Below are 19,204 nucleotides of genomic sequence, written 5' to 3'. Positions count from 1 at the left end.
CGACACTATGGGGCCAGTTTCTAGGGGTTACTGTGACTCATGGGGAACGCAGAGTGGGGAAGTCTGGGGGTGGGGCAAGGGTACTGAAGTGGTCCTGATGCAGAGGATTGTGGGAGCCCAGCCCTGGCATTTGCCCCTGTGTGGTGTCCCCTGTCACAATGCACCTGGGTGAGGGGCGGTCTGTGTGACCAACAAAATACAGTGGAAGTGAGGATTTCTCACGTTTTTTTGAGACTGGGTTAAAAAAAAAAATAACACTGCAGTTTCCATCTGGTTGCTGGTTATCTTTTCTGGCTGCTAATCTCTCTGGATCATTCCCTCTGGGGGAAGCCAGCTACCAAGTTGTGAGCTGCTCTATGGGAAGGCCCACATGGCGTGGAGCTGAGTGAGGCCCTCTGCCAACTGCCACATGAAGGCGCCCAGAAGCAGATTCCCCAGCCCGTCAAGCCCTCAGACACTGCAGCCTCACAAGACCCCAAGTCAGACTCTCCCACTAATCTGGATTCTTGACGTTCTGAACCTGAAATAAGGTTTGTTGCTTTACCTGCTAAATTCTGATGAAATTTTGTACATAGTAATAAATCATAGTGATGACAGCTTAGACCAGGTGATAGTAAACAGAAGCAGTGAGTAGCAGTTGGACCCACCTATATTTTAAAGAATTTTGACAGCTCAAGTTTGAGATACTGATAAAGACATCCAAGTGGAGAGTTCAAGAGGCAGGCAGGAGAGTCAAGTTCTGAGAGAAGTTAGCATTTGGATGGTATTTAAAGCCAGCCAGGAGCCTGTTAAGATCAGAAAAAGGAGCAGAGCCAGAGAGAGAAACAGCAGTTACTGAGCTCTGGGACCACACAACTTTGAAAGAGGAAGAGAAGGAGGCAGCTGCTAAGGACAAAACCAAAGTCAGGTGTTCGAGAAGTCAAGTGAGGGGCTTGGGGTGGGTGGGTGGGAGCGTCCACCTTGTGCACTTAGTGGTGACATTGGTGAGACAGAACCTTGCACCTGGTGGCAGAGCAGACGGGTAGCAGAGTGGTGGGGACACAGCTGACTGGAGTGGATGCCAAGAAGAGGAGGCAGGGACTGTATTGGTCTCTTTAGGACGCTGTGCTTCAGGAGAGGATGTGCGCTGGGAAGGGACATGGCAGCTGTTACCACAGTCGTAAGCTGGTAGGACAATTCAGAACGGACATCGGGGATGGATCCAAGGTTTTGACCTGTACCTGAAGCTCGAACATGGGAGTTCCTGAGGGAACGAGTCCTTCCCTGGTGGGCTGGCTCAGACACTACAAGCACGCCCACACAGTTCTCGGCCTGGAGCCAACGGTATGGCTTCCCCGTTGGGGAACACTGTCCCCGAAGCACCAGGATCCTGGGAGGGCCGGGGGCACCACAGATACTGTGGGCAAATCTAACAGATATTTAATGTAGAACCCAACTCCCCTGGAAGGCAAAGAAAATGACTTTGGCCTCTTAGACTTGGTTTCATAGTGGACTTTATTGGGAAACGTTAGTGTAAAAAACATTCAAATTCATAAAATTTAAATAAGACAGTAAAACTACACCTTGTAGCTACAGCAATCACTATAGTAATCACAAATAAGGTAAAGTCTAAATTATTGCCTAAGCAAACACTATTTTATCAGGCTTCTGTTGCAAAGCCCAAGGCAGGAAACACTGCAATTATTAGCAGTGAGCCCAATTATGAATTTGCATTTGAAGCTGAGAAAAGGGAAAAAAGCATGTTCTGATTAGGGCATCACAACATTCTAGTCTGAAAAAAGCAACTTTATTAATGTCCTGCAGCAGAGTACATTAGTAGTTGTAACCAGGCATTAAAATTCTCATTTCATGTCATAAAGAGAGTAATCAGTTTTCTTCATGATACATTACGTTCTACTGAGCTTCGTGTGGCTTGTCCCTCCAAGACCTTTCTGGGAACGTTCCTTCTCCAGGCACACCTTCCTAAGATGCCCAGCCGGTTTACACTGGAACGTCTCTGGTCATGTGATACCAGCCCAAGCCCTCTGGAAGCCAGGACTTGGTGGAGGCCCCCCTCTCTAAACCCAGGTTGACTCTGATCCCCGCATCTCAAACCCTAATGCCACACTGAGAACTCGGTCAAGAGTGTCACTAAAAAGTTAATGCAAGTTTCTCTTTGGTTATGGAATTTTTTATTTTTATTTAACCTTATAAAAATATAGCTAGAAATAAGCTCCTGAATTCCGAAAGTATTTTTGACCAATTTAAATACAAGTATGCCCTTGCCAAATTCACCACCTGGCCAGGTTTAAAATCTGCTTATTTCCCTGTGGAATCTAACATCAGTGTTCTATTTAGCAAATACATCTGAGTGAAGAACAGTGACTGATCTTTAGAAGCTCCAAGGGGTGGGGGCAGCTGGGCAGGGTGGCCCTAGATGCTGTCCATGGCTTTGAACTCACTGAGGGCCTGCACAGGGTTCACATGCTTCTTCTGAGATGCCCGTTTAATCTTGGTCTGTGTCTCATCCTGTTTCTCTCTCTTCACCAAGGGCTTTTTCTCAGGTGCCTTCATCTTCCACGAGACAGCCGGGAGGTTGAGGGAAGCCATACCCTGAGACTTCTGGTATTTGGTGGAGGCCACATAGGACGCCTTCACCGTCTGCACCACCGCATTCATCAAGTTCTTGGCAGCCTGGATCAGGGACATGGCACTGTCCACCTAAGAGGCACAGACAAGGCAGTGAGAACACAGGTCTGACCTCCAGCCCCGAGTACATGGAGGGGGAGGGCAGCAGCCGTTGTTCCTGATCGGCTCTCTCAGTGGCTACTCATCTTACCCAAGAAACCTGAAAATGCACAGGTTTTAGATACTTAGAAGTAAAGGGAGTAGAATCAAAAACATAAGTCACCATCCCCTTGCCTATCTCTACCTTTCAACATATCTGTATTCACTTTAGAAGGCTGGAGGAGGATTCTCTCTTTCTGAGTGATTACAGAGCTGTAACCACCAGCACTGATGAGGCTTCTTTTTCAGTCATGATCCAGGGCATCTCTGCTCTAATACGCATACATGCTCCCCAGACACAGGGGCTCCTATACGCCCCACATACAAAGTAGTTCTTTGAAATGAAATCCTAGGAGATTAACAAAAGCTACAGGGAATCGGGGGAGCCCAGCAAGTCAAGCAAGACAGCCTCTTTCCCCTGCCCAACATGACAAGGGGTCCGGAACTCTGGCACAGGAAACAAGGGGAAGAGGGAATACTCAAGCATGCTGAGAAGGATGGAGAAGTCTAAGAAAGCAGACTGTGTAATCTTGACATTTTCTGAACAGGTTCAATTCTCTGGGGGAAGAACAGCAAGGAAGATAAAAATACTTTATCCCAAGAGAGGCCAGCCCTGTAATGGCTCCTAGCCATGCTCAGCAGCACTGCAGTTCAGCACAGCACTGCCAACGTGGGCTCCACCACAGCACTTTCCCAGCTGCAGGGCAGCTAAGGCATGTATGGGAACAAGAGGTTACTTTCCTTTTGGAAAAAGGCCAGCAAATTCCCCACAACCACTTCTTTTCATGGATAAAACTTACCCCAGAGACCACGAGCTCCCCACCGAGATTCTGCACCTCAGCCTTGACTTTGCTGCAGATGTTGAGCTGGTGGCAATAGAGGGCGATACGCTGTAGGTAGGCCAGCAGGTCCTGCTTGCAGGCTGAGTCCGGGCACTGAAGGAAGAGCAGCAGGCTCAGCGCTGAGCATTCTAGGCCCCAACACCTCCCACCCACAGGGCTACCTCTGCAAGGCTCACGGTGCCACCAACAGGCTGCCTCCCTCCCTCCTTGCTGGAGCAAAGGGCAAGAGACAGGAGTTAGCCAGCCCGAAGCTGCTCTCTGCAGGGCCTGTGCCCCTCAAGGTGAGAAAAAGCCTCGGCAAGCAAGAGCCTGATTCTGGAGGACAGTGCTTGGAGCTACAGAACCACCATCCAAATAGCTCTTCTGCTCAAAGGCACGTTATGTGCTCAATTGTGATGAAAACTGGAAATGTCTGATGAAGGGAAATGTCCACTTGAGGCAAAGATGGAGGATGAGTAAACCAAAGTGAGAAAATGAACCCCTGGGACGGGGAGGTCTTGACCATCACAGGGAAACTCCAGGGCAGCCCAATTCTCGTCTTGCTGCTAAAGCTCAGAGTGACTTTGGGAGGCTTCGCCGCAACAATGAAATAGAGCACCTCTCAAGTGTTTACAGCAAACGCTCCCTTCTGGGAGGCTGGAGGGCAGAGTGAGCAGACCATGCTGGAGCTTCTGAAGTTTCTAAGCAGCTACTGAAGAAGTGCAGAGCCGTATCTGATCTGCACGTTGAGAGGACGCTATGAAAAGAGGGTGTTGGTGGCTGTGTGAAGAACGGAGTGGGTGGCAGCATCGGGGAGGACAAGCCACAGCAGTCCAGATACAGCCCGGGGAGGGCTGGGCTGGGCTGGCAGTTGCAGAGAGGAAAAGACTGGACGGTATCAAGGTTAAGTGTGGCCAGCAGAAGCACCAGGGCTTAGTCCTGGATCGCAAGAATGGCTTCTAAATCTGTGGCTTGGGCAGTGAGGAACCACTGCCACTTGTCGTGTAGCCTGGGTGCTTCAAGGAAAGTGGCTGGTGGGGACGGGGAGGCGGGATTGGATCTGCGGAGAAAAACTGTAATGTGCAAACATGGTCTCCAACAGTAAATCTTAGAGCATCAAGGGAAATGTGCTGTAAACGTTGCAGGAAGTAGGAACCACATTTTTTGACAGAGGAAAAGGGATAAAGGCTCAGTGGTTAAGAACAAACAGTGCAGAGTTCTTTTCTATCTAGATTCATTCAGTGCATGAGGGTCTGCAGGAAACGAGGAGAGAAGCAACAGCATCGCACAGGAATGGCTGGCGTGACACACACACCTGCTCCAAAGAGGTGCTCTAATGCAAGCTGGGCCTGCCTCCTAATGCATGTCAAAGCAAAGAGAGGAATTCAGAAATCCTTAAAATCTATGTTGGTATTAATCAAGCAGGTTGACGAGTTTAGAACAGTTTTGGAGAGGAGAAGAGTGCTGTGTTCCAAGAAAAATCTTGTCACCACCACCTTGGGATGGACCCGGTTGGGTTCCCTGAGTCCCAGGATGAACTCAAGAACGCACAAAGCAAGCTTGTCACTCACGTGGTCTGCAATGGTTCTGCCGAGCTTATCCATCCTGGATCCTGCCTCAGCAATTTTCTTGGCAGCACTGATCACATCTGATGTATTTTTGAGCGGTCCTTTACCTCTGACAAAAAGAACAAGGATCATTGTATGTAGCTGAAGATGAAGAGAAAAGGAAGATTTCTCTGCAAGTAGCCTAGTGCTGCCCTCCGTGCGCGCTTGGTGGGGATGGGCACGGCTCACCGGGTGAAGTCCGTCATCTCCATCATGATCATGCACATCTGCTTGGCCAGGACGATGATGTCATTACCACTGTCGTCCCATTTGGACACTTCGGCATCCAGCTTGCTCTTTTCTTCTTGGAAGCTGGCCACCTGTTCTGCAATCTTTGCTTTTTGCTCCTGGGGAAGCTGAGCCATGATCGCCTGAAATCAGAAGCACAGAGAGCTCTTACATAAAGAGAGTATGAAATTCTCACAGTGCATTAGCCACGAATATTTCTACCAAGCAATCTATGACACAGGATAATGCTTTAATAGGTTTCATTTTGCCTAAAGGTCCATTTCTTCTCATTTTGAGAAGTTTACAGCAGCCTGAATTTCCGACCCACTTTCAAGAGTAAGTTTTTGTGTGGAGGAAAAACAGTGTGAGGGATTAGAAGGCTAATATGAAGTTTCGAGATCACACCTTGTATAGGAATAGAATCTGCTTAACTTAATTCTTTAGAAGTTTATCCTCCGCCTGCTGCCGTGGGGAGAGGACTTAAGAGAAGGGGCTGATGCCCAGAGCCCTTTGCCTGGTGGGTCCTGACTGGGCATTTCCAATGCTGCTACTTTTAGTTACTTGCATGGCATTTAAACCTTATCAAAGCAGCACCTGGAGGCCTGGTGCCCACCTGAAGGCCCACAGACTCCCAAGCCTTGGGCTCCTCCCCATTCAGCTTCCCCAAGTGCTCATGATGGAGTAGGGCCCAAAGCAAGGATGCATTTCTGTTCAAAATGATTTCTAAGGAGGGAAAAAGACTCCATAGAAATATTACTTGGCATCCTCCCAAAAACATAAATGCTATTGATTGAAGATTTAATGACTCGAATGCAATAGCTCTGAAAGATCTTCTTGAATGTCCCACTGTTTTTTTTTTTTAACCCATGAATAAATAAATAGTTCATAGCCGTGGTAGCATTGATATGGGCAAAGACAGCAATCTTTTTCGAATTTCACAATCCTTTTAACAAACATTACATTGACTGGATCTAGGGCTTTCCTGATGCAGGGCTTGGTCATAAACCAAAGCCCCAGGGCACAGCTGAGGTGACATTCTGCAAGAACCTATGACTGACTAGCATGTCCCCCAACTTAGGTCCTGCTGCCAGAGAAAGAGAGGGAAAATGATGTTCTCAAAACCAAGAGTGTTTTCCTGGAAGAGAAAAAGCCACATTCCCAGAGGGACAGGGAAGGTCTGCAAAATGTCAAACTTGTCCCTTACCCGGGCACTCTGGCCAGCAATCAGTTGGTCATCTTCTGTCTGGATGCTTGTCCTACTTCTGACATCAAAGTCTTCTGTCTCGAAGTCAGAGTCATCCAGTTCCTCAGGGGTCTACCACCAACACACAGAGTACAAGTCAGATACAACGCTGGGCCTCTGGCCTTCAGCTGTTCCAAGCCTCTGGGCTCAATGTATGAACACCCAGAATTCCGGATTTTCATGTGCCATGTTCCAACAATGTAGTTAAAATCATTCTTTATCTAAGACCCTGCCTCACTAATGCACACATGGGGTGGCTGGTCCAACAACCACCAGGTGAAGGTACCACATCGTACTTCCCAAAGGGAGGTTAGGGCTTCAAATTTTACCCGAGTCAGGACTCTGTTTACATAAAGTACTCCCTTTAACACCTGTATCCTAAGACAAAGGTATGAAATATCTTGGGTAGAAAAGGTACTGTATTAAAAAGAGAAGTATTTTATCTAACATTAAGCATATTCTTCTAACCTTCCCATTTTTTTAATGACAAAAAGAAAATGCATTAACTAATACTGGGCTTTCTCTTAGGATACTGCTTTGAGGAGTCCAACTAGGCAATGCATTTTTATGGTTTTTTTGTGTGACTTTGATCAAAGCAAAAAGAATATGGCAGGTAAGGTCTGAGTATATACCAAAGGTCCTGATTCAGTCCCAGCTCTTTGCTTTAATTATGAAATAAAATTCTTATTTTGCACAACCTCCAGCCTCTGATGATTAGCTGCTGACTTGAAACATTATGTTGTCTTCTGGAAGTTATCAGTAACAGGGCAGCAGACGGAACAGCTGGGGTTGGCTCTTGGCCCAGCTGGCCGGCCTGTGACAGGAGGGCACTGAGGCGAGTCCCTCATCTGCACCAGGACCTAATCCAAGCCCAGCCCAAGGGCTCCCTGCGAGGCTCAAAAGAGAGGACGGGTGAGGAAGCATCTGGCCCAGCCAAAGCTATCTTGGGTTTGTACACATGAAAAGGCTGAGCCTGTCCCTCAGTGGGATGAGGTGAGCACAGCGGGGGTCACACCAGGCACTAGCAAGCTGGAAGGAACACATGAATGCAAGATCCTAAGTTTCTCTGCCTTGGCAACACGCTGGGCCATTTAGAATCCTAGGGTCCCAGATACCTGTGAAGGAGGTTTCTCCAAGGAGTGCCTTCTGTAAAGATCTCTGCTTCTGTACCACCCTCGCTAGTCCATCATAGATCAAAGAACTATTCTTGCCAAGAAAGCCAAATATGTTCTATTCTTTCATTCTCACTGAGTATGTGTGGGCCAAGTACTGTTCTGGGCCCTGGAGGTACAAAACGATGAACACAAATATCCCTGCTCTTGCATGTATGCTAAGGGGAGAAATGACAATAAACAAAATGAGAAAGTGAATTTTATGAGACATCAGAAAGCAATCAGTGATACAAATCAATAAAGCAGTGAAGAGGATTGTAATTTCATATGGGTAGTCAGGAAAGGTTTCCTAAGAAGGTGACATCTGAACATGGAGCATGGGACGTACTTTGGGGAGGAGCGTCACCACAGCCAAGACCCAGGGGCAGGAACTCACTTGGGGAATCAGATGAGCAAGGAGCCACATCGGAGGGACTCGATTCACGGCCCTCAGATTACAGGACCAACTGGAGCGCTAGGAGAGCAGCAGCAGATGAAGTCCTAAAAGGCCTTGTGCGCCAGTGTAAGGACTGATGCCACCGTCAGCCGTGGAGGGTGCTGAGCTGTGGATTAACATGACTTAACTGAAGCTTGAAAGGATCACTTGGGCTGCTCTGGAGAGTGAGACTGACTGCAGCCATCAAGGGGAGAGAATAGGGAGGCAGGTGCACGAATCCAGGTAACAGATGCTAGTGGCCAAGACAAGAATGGGAACAGTGCGCAGATACTCTGTTTATTGTCAAGGTAGATGAGATGTGGGAACTGAGACAAAAAGAAGAATCAAGGGCAAACAGGCTGCCATCAGCTAACCGGTGAGGACTGGGTGGAGCAGGGTGGGGGTAAAAGATCAGCAGGTGCTTATTAGATAATCCAGGGGCCGGAGAGAGTATGCAAGGTGGCAGGTTGAGTGTGGAACTCAGGACAGTCACCCTGGATGCTTTTCCCAAGGGAATGAGGCCTATCAGAGAAGAGAAGAGGCCAAGAGCTTTGTTACCAGATGCACCACTGGTGAGGGGCTCTTGAAGAGATAAGGACAAAACAGACTAAGGAGGAGGGAGATCGATGGGAGAAATGCCAGTGTGCCATACACCGTACACAGGCAGAGACCTGGCAGGGGGCAGGCAGCATGTTCAGACCACCTCCACACCTTAGAGAGACAGCACCAGGCCCCATGGGGGGAAGGAGGCAAGCAGGAAGGTCTGAAACATTCTTGGATGCTGGGGTTGTGGGGCAATCCTGCCCGGTTCTGGGACCACAGTAGGGGCAGCTGCCTTGCTCTACACCAAGCTTAGCAGATGGCAGATGTCATGAGAACAGGATCATGCAAAGCCATATAAGGAAGTGAATGGGGCAAAAGAGTCTACTGCCTAATCAGAGACGCAAAGCTAGAAAAGGAACGAAGCAAAGATGGGAGAGGCTGGGTCAGGGTGACAGGTGAGGAGGACTCAGGATTGTCACAGTCTGGACTGAGGGGCTTTAGAAAAGGGCAGTGGACACTGGTAATGACAAAGACCAGGTGTGACTGGGGAAGGCAAGCTGAGGTGGGAAGAAGACAAGACACTAAGAAACTGAGAGGCTTGGGGGTGGGGTGGGGGTGGGGAGGATGGGAAGGATGATTCTTCACTTCAAATAGGAATGGAGTGCAAGTGCACAGCAGTAAGCGAGGGCCTGAAGCGTGGCTGCCTCTCAGGCCTCAGCTGTGCTCTGGCTCCAGAGTGCCCGGCTGCGTGCGCCTCTGCCAGGGCTGTGGCAATCCTGGTGCCCAGCGCAGCTACCCCACTGCCAGGCCCAGGGCTGGGCACACTATTTACATTATAGCTAATTAAAAACCACCAACCACTAGCCCCTTTGTTTTTAAGAGAAGACGAGAGAGGGGGCATCTGTTCAGACACTGGAACAGAGTCCAGGAGGCCCGCCTGCTCCGAGGACCTGCTTTCCCACAACGGGACTCTAGGATCTGTACCCATTTCCTGGCGTATATGCAGTTTTTAGCTCACTTAAACCCTCAAAAGCATTAACCTCAGATACCCAATGACTCCTTTTTATCATTAACGTTCTTTCTATTCTATTTCTAGCTATCTGTCAGTATGGAAAAGAGCTCCGGAAAAACAGGGCTGTGTTCATTATTAGTGGTTTATGTGACCCGGGGATCCCTTTACAGCACCGAGATATAGCTGCTGGGTTTAACCTGTTATTCAACCAGGCCAGGATTTGTCTTGAGCACAGGAATGAAGGGATGGAGAATGCAAAACCATTCCCCACCCCCAACCTCCAGCATGTCCAGGGGACCTGGGGCGTGCAGGAACAGCCAGCAGCCAACCAGGCAATCCACGAACACTTATCTTTCCTCCTCACCCAGACGTATAGTCTTGCCCAAGTGTTTCTACACTGCATATGAAATGGGTCCAGCTTGATGCAACTGCCTTAGAAATGGCCTCTGTTTCCAGCTGACAGTCTGGCTAGGTTCTACAGGATGCCAAGCTGAGAGGATAAAAAAGTGGGACAGAATCCCTAACTAGCTTGAAAGGTTGGAGTAGCAAACCATAAACGTATAAATGACACTCCCCTGACCCCACTAAACACAGCAAAGTAGCCACGTAGGCAGCAGGAAAGCTGTGTGGGGAGAAGGCCCATCCCAGGTCTAGGGGAACCCCAGGTGGCCCTGGGGGGGAATGCTGCACAGTCCTTGCTCTCAGTTTCCAGAGCAACATGCTCACACTCTGAACAGCATGTGAGGGACCAGGCGCTAGGGAAAGATGGCTGTGACACCTGCCCCAGCCCCTGGGGTCAGCAGTTCTCAAGCGGCTGCCACAGGCACTGCTCCTTACCCCCAACCCACTGGGGCTCCAGGAGCATCCTGCCTCCCTGCCACCCCTTCAAGGACAGGGAATATATTGTATGTGAACAGTAACTTCAACTTGCATCGAGAAAATACCCTGTTCTCTGAAAATAACCGAAAAGCCTTTAATCTGAGTAGTCTCCCTCTAACTTACCAGAAACCACCTATTTGTGGTGGCTATTTGCCTGAAACTAAATCATCAAAGCCAGTTCACACCAGCTCCCCTTCTTGGCCCAAGTTTGGGCTCTAACTTGCAACTAAGTCATTCTAGACAACATAATTAAATATATCTCATTCTAACAGCTTTTAGACTCATGGTTTTAATATACTACCACCACATCTGCTGAGTTCCCGAATGATGCATTGCTCAAGTTTAGCAAACGATAAGAAAGAAGCTGTTAAAATGTCTGAAATGCAGTTACTCACCCTTATCATCAACACTGCTTTTCTGATGTCCCGGATGCCATCGTACACCAGGCGGGAGGCATCGATAAACTCATTCTCATCCATGGGCTGGGCGGGGTCTGAGCTAAGGGCTTCCACGGCTGCCTCTACTTGCTCAGTAAAACGGGGCATGACTGTGGAGAAAGAGACAGGGCATTTGCTGCTAGCCCAGCAGACATCATTCGACCAGCCTTCCCTCAATCCCTCCGTCCGACAGGAGGAGGTGAGGACCATGATGAAAACCATCCACCTCTACCATGTGAAGAGTATTTACAGCTGAAATAAATTAAACGCTGTATTTTACCAAGACCCAAATCATCTTTGTCTCTGACCAGATTTTGCCATACAGGATTTGGATGGGTGAATAAATGAAGGGAGATAAACGGGAGGCCTTGCTTAAAACTAAGACCCTCCTTAATTTGGTATTTATCCACTAACAAGAGACTTCACTCAAAAATTCAGCGTAAAGTGGGTTCAGAATTATTCCCATCACGAGCGTGGGACACATGTGAAGGAAAGAGGTTTTCAACCCCTTAATTTGATCAATTTCTGAAAGTCTGATGTTCAACCCAGACTACATTCTGATCTCCTCCTTCCCAACCACGGGGCCTGGACGGCCAGGATGGCCCAGCCCACTGATCTGGGTGCGGGAGCACTGAGGGAGGAAGTCCCCAAACCTGTGTTGGAGAGCAGCTTGGTGGCTTCCAGGACCTTCTCTGTGTAGACCCCTGGCTCGTAGTTGTCCATCTCTGAGGTGACTACGTGGATGACCCGAGCAGCCCGGCCTCGAATCGCACCAGCTGTGCGGTCCAGCCCATCCACATCTTTCTCTTGGAGAGCAATGACACATTTGTTCACATCTTCCAAAATGTGATTCTCTGAAGAACAAACAAAAAGCTGAATGAGGGAGAAGGCATTCCACGAGCAGGGGACAATGAACTTGGCATCTATCATCCACTGAGCGCTCATTTGTGCCAGCTGCAGTGCCAAAGCTTTTCATGTTATCATTTCACTGAAGAGACCAGACTAACCGCTGGATTAAGTGTCCCATAGAAACTCAACCTGTAATCACCTCCAATAATAATAATCTGCATTCCAGGTTTATAGAAAGAGGAAGAGAGAGAGTCAAATGAGATTTATAAGGCACAGTTGTTTTGTAAACCAGGCAGAAAATTCAGATCACAGAAATCTACTAACTTCTCTTCTTTAAATGTCACTGGCCTGATGTCCAAAACAAAGTCTGAAATAGAGCAAAGGGTCCAGTATAAGTCCCATTCCTTCCATTCTCTTACCCTTTCCTCAGAAGATGCCAACGTATTCAGACAATCTCCCAAGAAGTCAAGCTAGCCCTGGACTAGAAGGCGCTGGAAAGCAGACTGAAGCCTCCACTGAAAGGCACAGAAGGTGCCCACCCGAAGCAAAACATTTAGTAACCTCTCATGGGTGCAGATGGGCCTTCTGTGGTATTTGCAAAAACCCTTGAATCCTGTTAAGCTGACATTTCGAGGACTCACCAAACCTGTTTTTCCTCAAAGCAAAATGCTTCACACTAGATACTGGTAACCCCAGAGTAAGGAGTTAGCTTCAGCTTCATCTATAATAACAGCAACGTGGAAGCAACCAAAATGTCCTAGGGCAGTAGGTAATGCATTGCTGGGACTATACAGCCATTAAATGGATGAAGTCAATCTGTAGGAGCTAACCAAGGATGGTAAAGGGGATGTTTTCATTCACCCAGAAGTACAGGGATCATGAGGAGACAGCCCGAATGACAGGGCTACTTAGACTCCATGGGGTGGGTGAGAGAGTGACATAAAGGGAAGCCCCCACACCACCCTCTGGCCATTGCCTCCCTGCTCAGAATGGAGCTTTCTTCAAGACATGCAAGAACTCACAGAAGATACACTCACTTATTTAAGCCAAGAGAGTACCTGGTAGAACAGGTCAAAGACTAATTGCCTAGTTCTTCTGGCAGAGCTAGAACAATTAGGGTGAAAGTAATCTAAGAAACATACCTGGTCATTTCTTTGCTAGCCTTGACCACCTCATCACCGAGATGTCATTATTCTGGACCGCCTGCTGATTTAATCCACTTGCGAAAGCCTAACATACTTAGTCAAGTTAGATATGACAATTTTTGGAAGGGAGGGAACTATAAGCTTGACCTCTTAAGATACTCAAAAGTAAGATAGTAGCCATGGTGCTATTTCCTCTCACGTCAAAGGGAGCCAGAGGCAAGTGGTATTTCATAGATCTACCAAAGAACAATGGACCACAATGCACTGCCTTTGGGCTTCATAATCCCCTGCAGGCCCCAAGAACCAAAGCCCTTCTCTTGGTATAGTTCCCAAGAGACTAGAGACAGGAACTCTGTATGGGTCTCTGTTCCAACACTAAAGGTTTAGTAGCATAAAATGAAATCACAATGACAAATAACCATGTGCAAGAATGAAAAGAGATGTGGTAAAAACACATTTCCTGTAAAACTAAACACACCCTTACCATATGATCTAGCAATCACACTCCTTCATATTTACCAAAGGAGATGAAAACTTACATTCCACATTAAACATGCACACAGATGTTTACAGCAGCTTTGTTCATAACTGCCAAAACTTGGAAACGACCAAGGTGTCCTTCAGTAGATAAATGGATAAAATGAGGTAAATCAAGACCATGGAATTTTATTCAGCATTGGCAAGAAATGAGCACTCAAGCCATGAAAAGACAAGGTATACGTATTACTAAATGAAAGAAGCCAATCTGAAAAGGCTATATACTGTATGATTCCAACTATATGACATTATGGAAAAGGCAAAAGTATGGAAGTAGTAAAAATATCAGGAGAGGGAAGAACAGGAAGAGTACAGAGGATTTTTAGGGTAGTGAATATATGACACTATAATGATGGATACATTTATCCAAACCCATGGAATAATCACCAATGAGAGAGGGCACAGTAATGTATATTAGGGACTTTGGTGTAGGTTCATCAGTTATAACAAATGTGCCACAATGACGGGACACGCTGATGAGGCTGTGCATGTGCAGTTCCAGACTGACGGAAAGTCTCTTAAATTATGCTGTGAAATTAAAATTTGCTCTAAAAGTTTTTTCTTTTCTTTAAATAAATTATTTCCAGAGAAAACCAAAATACAGTATGAGTTCCCATTACAGAAAGGAAAAATGAATTTCCACAGTAAAGCTAAGGAAACCTTAATTTTGTGTTTACTAATTCAAAAAGCAGTGGGGACTTGTAGGGCTTCTATCTTTGTACTATCAACAGAGAAAACATATTAAACTTTTTATTTAAATCTTAGGGAGGATAGTTAAGCCATTCACAAGAATAAATGGATGGGGAGCCCACTGGAAGCATCTTTTATATACAAACTTTCTATATAATTAATTTAAAACTAAACAGACTGGTACTGAGCCTGCACACCACACCAGCCTGTGGGTTCAGAACTGCTGCTTCTGCTGAACCAACACATTTTACACTTATATAACTAAGGAGAGGAAAGTAGCAGGAAGGGAAGGGAAAAGTATCACTAAGTGATGAACCAATGTTTTCTTGTACCAATTGATTTTAAAACTCATCCTTGTTTCAGGAATATTAGTGTGGGGGAGGAAGCCCATCTGAGAATCAAGGACGCATGACATTCTTTTTTTGTTCATTAAACAAAATAGCCCAATCTCACCTTCATCTAGACCTATGTTTTTAAAAATCAATTTAGACTTTCTTGAATTCACATTGGCTTTCTCTAGCGAACCTCCATCAGGGAAGGGCTTGCTATTCTTTAGCAACAAAGGAAGCCTTCTATTTCAGGAAGCTAGTAGTGTCTACCTTCACTCAACAGCTGTCTCTAGGAAAGTACCATCCAGCTGAGGCCACCACATACTCAGGACACATCAATCCTGTTCTCTGCACTTGAGCCTTAAGGGAGAAATGAGTTTCCAGTCAATGTATACAAACACAAGAGACTTAGAGGCACCCAGGCTAATTAAATCTTTTTAATAATTTTTTAAACATTTATTTATTTTAACATTTATTTATTTTTGAGAGACAGAGAGTACGAAGGGGAGAGGGGTAGAGAGAGACAGAGACACAGAATCCAAAGCAGGTTCCAAGCTCTGAGCAAGAAGCACAGAGCCTAACACAGGGCTTGAACTCACGAACTGTGAGCTCATGATCTGAGCTTAAGTCCGAAGGCTCAACCGAAGGCTTGGTGAGCCACCAAGCTAAAAATCTTAAGTTACTTCAACTTTAATTGAATTTCCAAGGAATCTCAGCATGGGTCCATTATGGGTAGACACACCTGTCAGTACCTCATCAAGAACTCTTAACTGATCAACAGTCTTCCTTGGGAAAAGGAAAAAAGTCACATACACAACAATCTAACAAGAAACCATATTATGGACACTATTATACATTTTCATTTGAAAACCTTTCCAGGCCTGTATCCACCCATTTACCTCATTCATGTTAATGGCTGCAAAGTACCTTAATGAATACATGGAGGGGCCATAATTTCCTTACCCAGTCTTCTCTCCCACATTTTGGTTGACATGAACAACCTTGTACAGGTACATTTGTGTACATATCCCTGAGGAAAATTTCTAGCAATAGGATTACTCAGTCAAAAGGCATATATGTTTAAAGTAGATGTGTGGTGCCTAATTGGCCCCCAGGAACCAAGCCAACTGGCATCCTTCAGAAAGGTTGCATCAGCTCATACTTCAATTCATGATATGTAACAGGGCCCATTCTGTGTACCCTTCGCTCTGGATATCTTTATTGGTATAACCTTGTGCACGCATATGAAATTGTAATATTCATACTTTATATAGAGGACTTAACCTATAACAGGAAATACTCTTGAGTGCTTGATATTTAACTCTTTATATAGCAGCCATTAAAAAAAAATCCCCATTAAGTAAGAGGAAGCCAGGGCACGGACTTGTCCAAGGTCACACAACTAGTGGGCAGGAGTATCAGAAATCAAAACTAACTTCACCACTACCTTATCTTCAGTTTTGAAGGTTTTTTCCCTCCTTCAACACAAAAACAAAAAATTAGGGGTAGTAATCCTTTTATTTAATGGCTTTCGAATCAGACCAAATTCTTTGGGCACAATGACTCTTAAAGAAGAAGAAAAAGTACAAATTACCAGTCTCATGTGTAGCCCTAACGTATCTAATGCAATATACTACTATTTGTTTCCAAGATCATGGGTAAAGAAATATAATAAACCAAGTCAGAACTACTCTAACAAAACACTTGAATTAAAAAAAAAAAAAAAGGAAGAAACTAAAGCTTCCACATGTAAGCAGAATAAACGCACAGCAAAGTAAATTGCACTTCCGTGGAAAACATTTATCAAATAAAATTCAAATGAAATTCAAATAGTCTTTATCACTTTGATAAATTTCAAACTCCTGTCCTTAAGGGATCAGTCAATATAAATATACTCGTGTTCTGCTGAATGTGCTCTAGCATCTTAACATCTCCAGTATTTACAAGGCACATTCTGAAAAGAGCTTGGTGAAAAGGAGCCCCCATTCCTCTTCCCTAGGGGTGGCATGTATGTCCCTCTACTTTCAAATGCCATTGTCTCCTATTTGATATACAGAGTTTATCAAGTTTCCCTTGCCCTGCAGCCTCATGAAATGTTTGAGGGCTTCACCAAATTATACACAAAATTAGCATTACTTTGTGAGCCACAAATTTAGGTAGGACTTGTGGCAAGTGAAGGAACTTCTGAAACCAATAGGACAGAATATCCAAGAACAACTGAGATAAAGCCACAGACAGTCCTCTCAGTCCTATTCCCTAAGTAACTTCCCCTTAGAGGGGTTCTTGGCTAGTGGGCAAGCTCCAGCAAACTTCTAGGCTCCACGGATTCCAAGAAGGATTTCATGGTGGAAAATCCTCAGTGGAAATATTCCTAAAAAATTATCACACTACTAGAGGTACCAGAAAACAGTAGGAAACAAACCACTAAAAGGAGTCAAGCACCATCCTTACTGTGCATTTAGCATTTAGCATAGATTTATGAAACCCACCACCCAAAGCTAGACTCTGTGCTGGGCACTTGCCTGGTAGCATGCCTACTTCACAGGCAGGACTCCCGAAGCACCGGCAGGCCATAGGGCAAGGGGAAATTGGCAGAGGGGGCAGATTAGGATGAGGACAAGACTACTTATGAATGCTGCAGACTGGCACCTCCTCTCCAATCCACGATGCCCAACTCAAGATGCTGTGAACTATACAAGGGCTAAGGACTGGAGACCAGTGGGGGCCTGCCAGTTCACAGTGGGGTTCCTTGTGATGAGAGGCAGTCATTTCCCTAGCAAGACTGTGTCTCGTGAGATGGGCAGACATCTCTAGTCCTCCCCCACATGAAAAGGTGCTCAAGTTCCTACGGGGGAGGTAGTTGTGTGAGGGTATAAAGGGGTGTGAAAGCCAACAACTAACTGGTCAGTTGAGGAGAACTCTGCACAGGAATCTGCTTGCATGCTCCTTCATCTCACGCCCCTATAAAGCATACCGTGAAAGAATCAGAATTATGAATGTTAATCATGTAAATGACGCTGCTAAGCAAGCCTGTGACAAACCCTCAGAGACATATAGTAGGGCAGACCTCTGAATTCACACACTCTGAAAACACCAACACTTCCTGAAGCAGAGTTGTTCTGGGGTTTTATTTCCCAAATAGAAATGGTTTAAACTCCTTTCCATCTAGTCAACCGTTATACTTTCCCACATTTGCACAAAACTTGAACATACTCACCAGATTAAAGTATATCTGTTAAAAAATTTGATTTCTCTTTATCATTCTTTGGTTTTATGTCATATACCCTAAAGATACTGCCTGGATGCCACCAAATGCTACTGCAGAAGCCTCTTTGTTCTCCAATTTGAAGAATGTTGCATGAGGGACATTTGATTCTATTACATTTTATTTTGCTGTAAGAAGGACTGAAAATCCTTTGAGACCAAGCACGAGATATATGCCCAACCTCATCACAAGAAGTTTAGGAACGTAGTATCTATCTCCGGAGGGGGGCTTTACATTTAGATTTCAGAATATGTTGTTTGCTTAAAAGTGTGCTGTGAAGGTGGAATGTTTTTCTCTAAACCTATGAAAAAGAATAATTCAGTACTTCACTGGGAAAAACAACAGAAGGCCAAGATTTCCCAAAAAAGCCATTGCTGCATTTCTGGCACCTGCAAAGATGTACTTGCAAATGGGTTTTTTGTTTTAAAGTACCAGCACCTGCAATTTGGCAGTCCTGCAGCAGCATGGTTTATCCCGTCTTTTTGTAGTTTACAGATTGCCTGCTCCCCTCTCTCTCAAGTACAGCCAAAGCTACCAACCCCACGGAGAACAGGCAGAGACAGGAGGACATTGGTATGCAGAACACACTGTCACCTTATATATAGGTCATTGCTGGAGGACTGCACTGTGCATGTACTTAAGCCCTGCTTTTCTTTCAAGCTCCATTGACACTCACATCTCCCATGTTCTGGCCTGTGGTTCCCTGGGGTGACAGGTAGTTTTAGCCCTACAAGTACCCAGCTGCTGACTCTGCCCACAGCCACTGGCCTCAGGAGGCACCTCCAGAGAGCAAGCATGCAGCTAAGGGCAGCAGAGGCCCTGTTAAGTGAAGAATGCATTTATACTTGCTCAACTTTGAAGGAGATGGATTGAAATTTATGTCTGTGTGATAAACAGTGAATTGCAGTTGACAGACATTTTCTATATGAATGCAATTTACTATGTCATTACCAGTTTATGTTTATATAATGAAATCAACTGTTTTTGTGAGGTGAATTACCCAGATTTATTTTTTGCAAGTTCATAATTAAATAGCACTTAAATATTTCCTCTCTGTTTTCTATCTGTGCACCATACAGAGTCTTTAGAGAAGTAGGCAGTTAAACTATGATCATTTCCGAGAGAGAGAGAGGAAGAAGCTTTCCAAGAAGGGGGAAAATTATTATTATTTTTTAATTTTTTAATGTTTTATTTATTTTTGATACAGAGAGAGACAGAGCATGAGTCGGGGAGGGGCAGAGAGAGAGGGAGACACAGAATAGGAAG

General features: G+C 45.6%; 1 protein-coding gene across 2 annotated transcripts in view; it reads right to left on the bottom strand.

Moving 5' to 3' along the window:
* Window positions 1–1,476: 1,476 nt before the first annotated feature.
* CTNNA1 (catenin alpha 1) overlaps window positions 1,477–19,204 on the bottom strand; it is a 178,818-nt gene continuing 161,090 nt past the window's right edge. For both annotated transcript variants that reach the window (XM_029941997.1, XM_029941996.1), the window contains exons 12-18: window positions 11,777–11,977; window positions 11,082–11,233; window positions 6,627–6,737; window positions 5,384–5,565; window positions 5,159–5,264; window positions 3,567–3,701; window positions 1,477–2,700 (exon numbers count right to left, since the gene is read on the bottom strand). In XM_029941997.1, the coding sequence (XP_029797857.1) occupies window positions 2,413–2,700; window positions 3,567–3,701; window positions 5,159–5,264; window positions 5,384–5,565; window positions 6,627–6,737; window positions 11,082–11,233; window positions 11,777–11,977 (1,175 nt within the window). In that variant the 3' untranslated portion in view covers window positions 1,477–2,412. The remainder of the gene's footprint in view (window positions 2,701–3,566; window positions 3,702–5,158; window positions 5,265–5,383; window positions 5,566–6,626; window positions 6,738–11,081; window positions 11,234–11,776; window positions 11,978–19,204) is intronic.

The sequence above is a fragment of the Suricata suricatta genome, chromosome 6 (assembly GCF_006229205.1).
Source record: "Suricata suricatta isolate VVHF042 chromosome 6, meerkat_22Aug2017_6uvM2_HiC, whole genome shotgun sequence".
NCBI lineage: Eukaryota > Metazoa > Chordata > Mammalia > Carnivora > Herpestidae > Suricata > Suricata suricatta.
Note: the sequence above shows the minus strand (reverse complement) of the source record. Positions and strands in the feature narration are given on the sequence as shown.